This window comes from Lytechinus variegatus, chromosome 8 (assembly GCF_018143015.1).
Source record: "Lytechinus variegatus isolate NC3 chromosome 8, Lvar_3.0, whole genome shotgun sequence".
Classification (NCBI taxonomy): Eukaryota; Metazoa; Echinodermata; class Echinoidea; order Temnopleuroida; family Toxopneustidae; genus Lytechinus; species Lytechinus variegatus.
This window is the reverse complement of record NC_054747.1, coordinates 40915560-40926572: the sequence shown is the minus strand read 5'-3', so window position 1 is coordinate 40926572 and position 11013 is coordinate 40915560. Positions and strand designations below refer to the sequence as shown.

The window sequence follows — 11013 nt, the reverse complement described above, 5'->3', positions numbered from 1 at the left end:
TTCAAATTACAAGATCCCCAATTTAACAATTTAAAAGATTGAAAGCATTTACATTTAGGAAAGGCCTTATTCGTTCAAATCGCAGCCAATCGTACGATTGCAATGACGTCATTACGATTGCATATTAAATGTGCTTTTATTTCAATTAGGATTATAGAATAGTTACAAATTCGAACATAGGTATTTGTATGATGATTTAGAATATTACCCATTAAAATATCACAAGTTTCAATATTAGTATAAATTTCTTTTACGTTTTTTTTTCACATTCGGGTCGCAGACCAATCTTAAGGTGTGCGACGTTCTTCATTTCGTGATACAAGCCAAATAACATGAATATAATTGCTTATCTTAATTAAGTCGAGTGACGTGATAAAATATAACGTTTAAGTAACCACAGTGATGAACAAAGTCATGACATGAATGAGTTGTTCACCTAAAAATAGTAATGGCAACTTACAAACGTAGAGGGTAGCCATACATTGCAGTCTTGCTGCCCTCTACGTTCGTTGACACCAACATTATTGGGCGTTGTGGCGTGCGCCTGCAATCCATGCTGTGGGGAAGTTACAAATTGATGCAGAGGTTCGAGGTCCGAGCCCTGGTCACGTCTTTTGGATGGTGACGTTAAAGGTCGGTCCAAGACGTAGATAATCATATCTGATTGACATACGTCTGACAAAAATCAAATACACACACACACACACACACGTAATGAAATGCACAGCACTGATCTATGTACAGTCGTAAGTCATCAGCATTAATGTTAATTACATAAGAGAAGAATAAATCAAATCCCGTTGTTATTGAAAATGCATAATTATCAGATAAAATTATTTAGTTTATTCTGACAAGATGTTGTTCGATGGTTTGACAAAAACTCATCTAAATTATAAAAAAATCCATCGTTGTCATAATTCTAGCTACAGAAAATTGGCACAACGTACTTGATATCCCCAATTATCTTCAAGACAACTATAAATAAATGAGAATGCATCACATCTAGAAATCGTTTTGAAAAAAAAACAAGCTGCGTGGCTTTTCATACTTGTAGTCGATCGGATCGATCAAAACTGTTTTGCAAGATGGACGCGACTTTTACATTACTTGTGCAGCTAATGCGAGCGGGCACATTACACCACAGCCTTGACGTCATCGACTCATTAATATTCATGGCGACACGAATAGTGACCTTTCAACCCATCGATCAGGTTGATTAGTGTGCCTTAGTCAATAAGCCAATCCTGCATGCAGTCGAGTTCATGGACGAAGGATCCAGTTTCGCCTTTCCAAGGATTTCTTTTTAACTAAAAAAAAAATGAGGCAAGACTCAAGTCCATTATTTATATTCTGATTCAAAGCTTCCAAAACAACCCGCCCTCTCTTGTCGGTTGCAAAAGTACTGACAGAAGAATAATGCAGATTGGACCCATGATTAGCATGACTTGTCTCCCATATATATATATATATATATATATATATATATATATATATATATATATATATATATATATATATATATGTATGAAATCACTTTGTCATGTACAACTACTGTGTCTCCTTTATGATGACTTGGCATACCAAGGTAAATGAATGATTGCATCCAATGTCATGCATAGTACCGTCTGTCACGTTCAAAGACACGCAATCTCTGGTATTGTCAGGTTGGCCAAAGCCCCATTCTATAAAGGCAAAAGAAAAGACAAAGATAAAAGAAAATTATGTCATGCTCATGATCAACTTCGCACGAATCGCTTTCACATTTTTCATTAGGATGAGCACATTGTTTTCGTTCATTTTTTGATTTTTTAAACCATACCATATGTGGAGAAGCTGCTCACATATGACGTCACAAACTAAAAAATAAAGATTCTTTAAAAGACTTTTTAAAAGAATCTGTGACTTTCCTAAAACCTTCACCAATATCTCTGATTATTTTTATTACAATAATTTGTTTTTTGTCAGGGAGAACTTTCCGTTTTAAAGCTTAGCTTATTTTGATACATCATTATCATGTAATTAGCTCTGAAATTAACTTTTCGGAATTTGACAAAGGAGATGTTTCTTTGGAGCCAGAAAATAATCAACATATTCTGCACTGTAAATAAAAATAATACCTTATACCATTTGACTACGTTGTAGTTAATAACAATCATTTATGAGGAGGAAATAAGAAATTTGGTCTTGTTGACCCTCAGCCTCGTGGGATAACCATGGGGTCTTAGAAACGTACGTAGAGGGCAGCATCACTTTGCTTCCCTCTATTCTTGTTGAATTCTTACTTACTTCGGTAGTCAGTTTGTGTGTCTTGCCTGTCAGTGTAGCAGTTGTATGATCCGCTTATTCTGAAACAATTCAACCAGATCCATCTATCGGTAATGAAAGCCTTTAAGATGGAGTACTCTTCATCACCCTCTACGAAGAGTAGGGTAGGGTCCTCCATCATCCCGTTACCCATGGCAACAGCATCCAAACTTTTACATTGGTCTTTAGCCGCGTGGTAAGACGCGGATAAGGATGTTATTAGGAAACATTTGGTGGCCGCATACTCCCAATCGGCTGGACACACTTGATGAAAGATAAAACATGGATCACACGATTTATGTAACAGATTTATAACAGATCGATTCAGTTTCTTTGCTGTTTTATCAAACAAGTTCCAGATGAAGATTCAAGTTCAGGTGCAGTTTGTATAATGAAAGATTCCTTATGCACTGAAATAGCAAAGCATATGGCTTATCATAACATACTGAAAGTGCTTTTGTTCTACTTTGGGAGCCTCCACCCCACCCCCATTTCCATGAGCATAATAAGGAATCAGGCCATAATGAGGCCAATTATGTATTCATGAGGTCATATATCAGGTCCAAAAGGACCGATTCGCACCAAATTTGAGGAGTAAGGGGTTTTCAACTTGCTCTACCAAAAGATGATATCAAAAACGGTGAAAAGAACTGTGACGTCATCACTTCAGTACTCTATTACATGAGATTCTGGCCATAAATATTCATGAGGCGTAGTCTGAATAAATAAACCCAATTGTGTCATTATCACGGAAAGCAAAGTGCTGGGGTATAATTGTCAAAAAGCAGCACCCTCAGATATTCTGGAAGATGTGTAAAAATTGAAAAAAATAACTTATGGGGTGAAATCCTTTTTCGTTTGCTTTTCAGATTCTCGATACCAATGTGACATCGACTTTCTTAAAAAAAAACCTTAGCCAAACTTAAAAATTTCATAGCTTTCTTATTTTACATCCGATTTTGATACAGTTTTCAGTGTTATTCTTGTTGGATTGTGTCCTCTTATACAAATCAACTTTTTGTTGAGGTGAAATTGTCCTTTAACGAACAATAGATAAACAGTAGAAGAAAGTAGCATCATACCACTCTTTGATTTTAGACAAGATCATAAAGTCATGACCAGTAGTTAAAGTGGCAAAAAAACATCGCTCTACTAGAGAGGACAGTATCCCCGACAATATCTACACTTTAAGAGATTGACGATACAGTTTTGGAGTTTAATGCAATACAAGGCTTATATGTGCTTACTTGGAATCTGACAATTCTTTCCACGATATGCCTCAAGACAGGAGCAGCTATAGCCATCCGATTCTTCCTTGCACGATCCACCATTTTGACACGGATTGGAGTAACATGCTATAAAGGGAAAGGGAAATTTCATGGTGATCCCATTATACTCTTTAGCTGCCGGATGTATGTTTCATAAAGTTGTTTGAAAGTCAAGACCGGCTTTACGAACGACCGGTGAAACTCACTTACTTGCTAAATAATCCCGATTTAACATTCAATGTTGAATATCTTTTACCACAAGGAAGGATCACTAGTCGTCTTTAAACTCACTCTAATCTTACGGACAGCGTTTTAAAAGGCCCAATTTCTTTTTCGAATACATTCTAGGTTTATTTTGTCATCATAAGTGCATAATAATAATAATAATAATAGTGTATATTTGTAGAGCGCACACACCGTCAGTAGACGCTCATGGTGCTCGCAGAGCAACAGTTCTCTTTTACAATGTAAAAATTTGATTTTATAGAAATTTATTTAAATACTACACAAGAACCATGGACAAGTACAATGTAAGAATAATAATTTCACATCTGCTTCATTCACCCCAACCCATCCATCAGCCCATCATCATGCGGAACCATGTGCCCTCTAGCTGCCCCGTTCACTGACAATTTAAAGGGGAATCCAGCCCTGGTCATAATATGTTGTCTTTGAAAGGAGAAAATAAATAAAACAGAATGGTGAAAGTTTGAAATAAATTGGACTAGCAATAAGAAAGTTATGGCTGTTATAAAATTCAGATCTCTATTTTTGAATGTAGATTTCAAATTGGCAACTGGGTAAGTAAATTATGACAAGAGGCAAGGACAACTTTCCCATAGGCCATGTACTTTGTTATCAGTGATTTGTGGTTTTCTCCTAAGTACCTATTCCCCTGGGGCTGTAATCTAGATATAGCCTAGGTAGTATATTGTTGCATGTCCTCATGAAAGAAAAATGTAATTTGAAGTAAAACATTTGATTTAAATGTAATTTAAGTCATTTTATGTATTGGAGCACATGGAAGAGTAGTCCTTGCCTTACATCACTTTGACATCACATTTGTTGCCAATTTGAAATCGCCATAGGTATAACGATTACCAATATTCACAACTTTTAAAAATTCATAATTTTCTTATTCTTTGTCCGATATTGTTCAAACTTTCACCTATCAACTTGTCTGATTTTCCTTTTTCCTCTAAAAGCAAGTTTTTATTTGGGTTGGATTCCCCTTTAAGGGGTAAACCCAGTCAGTACATAACTCACAGGAGCTCTAGCAATCTGAGGACACCGGGTCCCACATGAACAGCCAGTGAACGGGAAGGGATGAATCATCTTTCTTTTAATCATAAATGAAATAAAACAAAATACATTTAAAATCAGTTACAATTTGAATAGGTATGTCTTAAGGTGATCTTTGAAAGTAGTATATGTCTTGATGGAGCGAAGTGAGAGAGGAAGCATATCCATAACCTGGCTGCTGCATTCGAGAAAGCATGGTCTCCCCAGGAATGATAGGTACGGGGAGTTTGAAGCAGCTTACAATCTGTACATCGTAAAGTGCGGATAGGATTGTATGGCCTAAGGGAATCCTGGATATATTGTGGTGACAATCCATTGAGGGCTCGATATACAAATAATAGAAGTTTAATCTGAACTCGTTTGTGAACAGGAAGCAAATGTAGAGAATGTAAAACAATAATAATAATAATATGAACATTTTTGGAGTTAATTGGATACAAGGCGTATATACACTTACTTGGGATCTGACAATTCTTTCCACGATATGCTTCAAGACAGGAGCAGCTATAGCCATCCGAGTCTTCCTTGCACGCTCCACCATTTTGACAAGGATTGGAATAACATGCTGTAAAAGGGAAAGGGAAATTCCATGATGAATCCATTGTACTCTTTTCATAAAGTTGTTTGTAAGTCAAGAGCGGGTTTAAGTATGACTGGTGAAACTGTCTTATCCGCTAAATAATCCCTAGTTTGAATTTAATGTTGAATATCTTTACCACAACACACTAGGCTTACGGACAGCGTTATAAGACGGCCGCAGATATCTTTCGAATACATGCTAAGTTCATTTTGACATCATAACTGCACACAAGTAGTAATTTTGAAAGATTTTTTCTGAATCCATTTGTAAAAAATGAAGATATACTACTACTACTACTACTACTACTACTACTACTACTACTACTACTACTACTACTACTACTACTACTACTACTACTACTACTTCTACTACTACTATTACTACTACTACTTCCACTACTACTACTACTACTACTACTACTACTACTGCTACTGCTACTACTGCTACTACTACTACTACTACTACTACTACTACTACTACTACTACTATAATTATTATCATTATTATTGTTGTCATTGAAGGGTTAAAGTAAATAGCTTACTAATACTACTTTTACTCCTACTCCTTCTACTACTTTAAGAAGATCGAGGACACAGTTTGGAGTTAATTCGATACAAGGCTTACATACACTTACTTGGGATCTGACAATTCTTTCCACGATAAGCTTCAAGACAGGAGCAGCTGTAGCCATCTAGTTCTTCCATGCACGATCCACCATTTTGACACGGATCGGAGTAACATGCTGTAAAATGGAAAGGGAAATTTCATGGTGACCCCATTGTACTCTTTGGCTGGGTGTTTCATAAAGTTGTTTGGAAGTCAAGAGCGGCTTTACGAACGACTGGTAAAACTTTTTTTACCCGCTAAATAACCCCAACTTAACATTTGATGTTGAATATTATTTACCATAAGGAAGGATCACTAGTCGTTCTTAAACTCAGTCTTAACTTACGTACAGCGTTATAAAACGGCACCAGATCTATCTCGACTACATTCTAGGTTTAATTTGTCATCATAACTGCATACCAGTGGTAATTTTGAAATATTCTTTCTGATTCCATTTGGAAAAAATAAAGATTTACTATTACTACTACTATTACTACTACTGCTACTACTACTGCTACTACTACTACTACAATTACTACTACTACTACTGCTGCTGCTGCTACTACTACTACTATTACAATTATTAGTATTATTGTTGTGTAAGAAGGGTGAAAGTAAATAGCTTACTAATACCTAATACTACTTCTACTCCTCCTCCTACTATTACTGTATTGCTTCTACTACTACTGCTACTACTACTACTACTACTTCTACTACTACTTTCTCTGCAAACTGGAATCTTTGCTAAACATTGTTTGATGGAAATAGTACCTAGAAATGCACAATACATGTTAGTTTTGTTCCGTTCTCTCTGAAGCACTCTGACCAGCTGAGGTGTTGACCGGCACTTTCCATCACCAAGCACTGATAATGCATCATGATAAGTTAAGAACAAAAACGAAACAATGAATTAAACATAGTTGTAATAGAAGAAGAGGAAGAAGGTAGAAGAAGGAGAAGGACAAGAAGAAGGACAAGAAGAAGAAAAAGAAGAAGAAGAAAAAGAAGAAGAAGAAAAAGAAGAAGAAAAAGAAGAAGAAAAAGAAGAAGAAGAAAAAGAAGAAGAAGAAAAAGAAGAAGAAGAAGAAAGAAGAAGAAAAGGGGAGATTAAAAAAGACCAAGAACAAAAACAAACAAAGAAAATAAGAAGAGGGAGGAGGAAAGAGAAAAAAATACAATTAATTGAATTATAAGAAATCATTGAATCAGGAAAATGACGCTATTTAATTAAGTTTAGAATTTCTTGTAATATTCATCTTCAGTTAACTCAGTTTTTTTTAAATTCATTGTTTGATGACTCGCACATAAAATGAAAACATCTGATCTATTCACGAAGGTAAACACATCAATACAATCATTTAGACCCCATGTAAACATCCCCTAAAAACATCAACAACATAATTTAACTACCAATAGCAACTAAGATATCAAAGAGATGCGAAAGAGTTGATGATAAATAGCAGTTGTGGTCATTTATGTGCTTATAAGGACACTGTAAAAATGATATTTAACTAGACATTGACAAAATAGGCATGGCATTTCATTAAAATATCGGGGAGGGGGGGGGGGTGACAAAGATTTAAGTATGACGTATAGAGCGTTGGAAGAAATCTTATATCTTTGTAAAACACCCCTGGTATTTTTTCCTACTCAATAATAATATACTGTCCCAGGTGTACAGGGATCCAAAAAGGGTGAAAGTAAATAGCTTACCCTTTATATGGTCTAATGGTTGATTGAGAATAGAGAATACCACGGTAAGGAACTTTGAAGGGTTCTGAAACAAATCGAAAGAATACAATGATGAATTATTACGATAAAATAATATACAATGAATGATAATGACCTCAAATAAACAGTAATTAATACTACACTACTACTACTACTACTACTACTACTACTACTACTACTACTACTACTACTACTACCACTGCTGCTACTACTAATATACGCAGGTACGCAGACCGCTAGTCAGGCCAATCTGTGCCCCAAATTGTCTCTGGCAGTGTGGACAGGGAATATTGGCTGCTGCTACAGGGTTGGCAGTCCTTGCCTTCCTGGCCTGCCTGCGGGCTACGCCCACTACGGTCCTATTGGCCTCACATGCTTCAGCACCCTTATGTACAGCTGTTCGCCATGCTCCTCTGTCTTGGGCTTTCTGTTCCCATGTGTCATGGTTGATGTTAAAAGACTTAAGTGATTCTTTTAGTGTGTCTTCAAAGTCGCTTCTTTGGGCCTCCATGAGAGCGTCTCCCTTCCCGGAGCTCGCCAAACAGAAGTTTCTTTGGAAGACGTTCGTCCGGCACGCGAGCTACGTGCCCACCGGAGCTGAGACTGCATCAGGACGGTGTAAATGCTGGGCAGGTTTGCACGAGTGAGGACCTCAGCGTCTGGTATCCTGTCTTGCCACTTGATGCCAAGAAGTTTTCTCAGATAGATGGTGTGGAAATGGTTCAACTTCCTGGCATGGCGCCGATATACTGTCCATGTTTCACAGCCGTACAACAATGTGGTAATATCCATGGCCCTGTACACCTTGATCTTGGTTGTTGTTGAGATTCCTCTCCTGTTCCAAACGTTCTTGTATAGTCTGCCGAAGGCAGAGTTTGCCTTAGCAAGTCTGGCATTGACTTCATCGTCAATGACAACGTCTCTTGAGAACGTGCTGCCGAGGAATGTGAACTTGTCCACTACATTTAGACGTTGTCCGCTTATTGTGATGTTTGGTTCAACGTAAGGCCTTCCTGGAGCTGGTTGATATAATACTTCAGTCTTCTTTGTGCTGATGGTAAGGCCAAAGTTGTTGCAGGCCTCAGAGAACTTGTCAACACTATGCTGCATGTCAACCTCTGTGGAAGCATTGAGGGCGCAATCATCAGCAGTTGAGACTTTGGTTTTTGCTTTAAGCCTCCTAAGGTTGAAGACAGAGCCATCAGTCCTGTACCTGATGCCAATGCCCATGTTTGTGTTGCTGAAGGCATCAGTCAGCATGGCTGAGAACATGAGACTGAACAAGGTGGGAGCAAGGACACAGCCTTGTTTCACTCCGTTGGAGACATGGAATGAGTCAGAGGTCTCACAGTTGTCCTGAAATCTTGCCAGCATGCCATCATGAAGCTGGCGTACAATGGCGATGAACTTTCTGTGGCAACCATACTTTGTCATGATTCTGCCAAAGGCCCTCTCTGCTAACAGTGTCGAAAGCCTTGGTAAGATCGACGGTGGTGGAGTAAAGGTCATTTCTCTTGTAGCTGTCTAGCAGCAAACACCATGTCAACAATGCCACGTACTTTCCGGAAGCCACATTGGCTCTCAGGTAGGAGGCCTTGCTCAAGGTGTAAGGTGAGGCGATTGAGTAGGAGTCTAGCAAGGATCTTGCCTGCGATGGACAACAGAGATATTCCACGATGATTGTCACAAGCTGGGCGATTTCCTTTGCGTTTGTATAGATGCATGATGGAGGCATCTTTGAAGTCCTGAGGCACTGTCTCATGTTGCCAAATTTGTTGAAACAACTGGTGGAGTTTCTTAGACAGGGCCATACCACCTTCTTTGTAGATTTCAGCTGGAATGGAGTCCAAACCAGGAGCTTTGCCACTAGATAATGAATGGATTGCTTTCTGAGTCTCCTCCAAGTTTGGTATGGCATCCATTGTCTCATCGACCGGGACCTGAGGCAGCCTGTCAATGGCCTTAATTTTTACGACTTAAGGCATGTTCAGTACACCGCTGAAGTGCTCTGCCCATCTTTCTAGAATTTTCTCTTTGTCTGTGATTATAGTAGACCCATCAGCACTGAGGAGGGGGGCAATAAGCATGTGGTAGAGGGACAATAGACTTCCTTCAGGTGATCATAGAAGTCTTTCATGTCATTTCTGTCTGCAAAGCCCTGGATCTCATCCGCTCTGCTACTCAACCAGGAATCCTGCATTTGGCGCAACTTTGCCTGAAGATTGCTCCGCACACTCCTCAGTGTATCTTTCTTAGTTAATGACGTTGGGTCATCAAATATAAGACTTATAGACCCGACGCTTTTCCTGTAGCAACTGTTTGATCTCAGTAAAGTTTTCATCAAACCAGTCCTTGTGCTTCCTGGTGCTTGACCCAAGACACTCCATGACTGTGTTATGCAACGTGTAACGAAGTGCAGCCCGTGCATTCTCGACATCCTAGCCTTCCAACGAAGTGGACTGTAAGCGTTGTTCCACGGTGTCGGAAAAGGACTGTTTGAAGTTGTCGATTTTCAGTTTGTTGATGTCCAGACGCTTTGGCGCTTTCATGCCTTGTGGTCGTCTCTTGAGCTGGACGTGGATATTGAATTCGGAGACGACAAGGCGGTGATCTGTCCAACACTCTGCGCCACATATAGACTTAGTGACACGTACATCTTGTCTGTCCCTCCTTACTATGACATAATCAATGAGATTCCAGTGTTTTGAGCGTGGATGCATCCATGAAGTCCTGTTCCGGGTAGGGAGGTTGAACACTGTATTCCCAATCAAAAGGCCATGTTATGCACAGGTCTGAAGGAGCAGCAGACCATTGCTGTTGCAGTTTCCGACCCCATGCTTCCCGATCACACCTTCCCAGGAGACGCTGTCATGGCCAACTCTCGCATTGAAATCACCAAAGATAGTGAGTTTGTCAGCATGGGGAACAGCTGTGATGACATTGTTCAAGTCTTCATAAAACTTGTCCTTGATGGTCTCATCAGGGTTTGTCATGGTAGGGGTATATGCGCTAATGATGGTAATGAACTTTCTTTCCCCACAGAGGGGGAGCCTAACTGTCATAAGGCGATCATTCAAACCCTTTGGGGGACCAGCTAATTTGCCAACCACTGCTGTCTTCACCACAAAGCAAACTCCAGACTCGCGTTTCTCTCCAGGTCCACGTCCACTCCAAAATAATTTATAACCTGCACCTCTTTCACGTAGTTCTCCCTCACCTGCC

The 11013-nt window shown here is 39.0% G+C and overlaps 1 protein-coding gene across 1 annotated transcript; it reads right to left on the bottom strand.

Annotated features, from left to right (window-relative positions):
• Nucleotides 1-3050: 3050 nt before the first annotated feature.
• On the bottom strand, nt 3051-8235 carry LOC121419744 (fibropellin-3-like). The gene is made up of 6 exons (XM_041614201.1): nt 8164-8235; nt 7774-7837; nt 6089-6196; nt 5332-5439; nt 3552-3659; nt 3051-3106 (listed from the first exon to the last, which is right to left on the bottom strand). The coding sequence occupies exons 1-6, from the start codon at nt 8233-8235 to the stop codon at nt 3051-3053; spliced, it is 516 nt and encodes a 171-aa protein (XP_041470135.1).
• Nucleotides 8236-11013: the final 2778 nt, after the last annotated feature.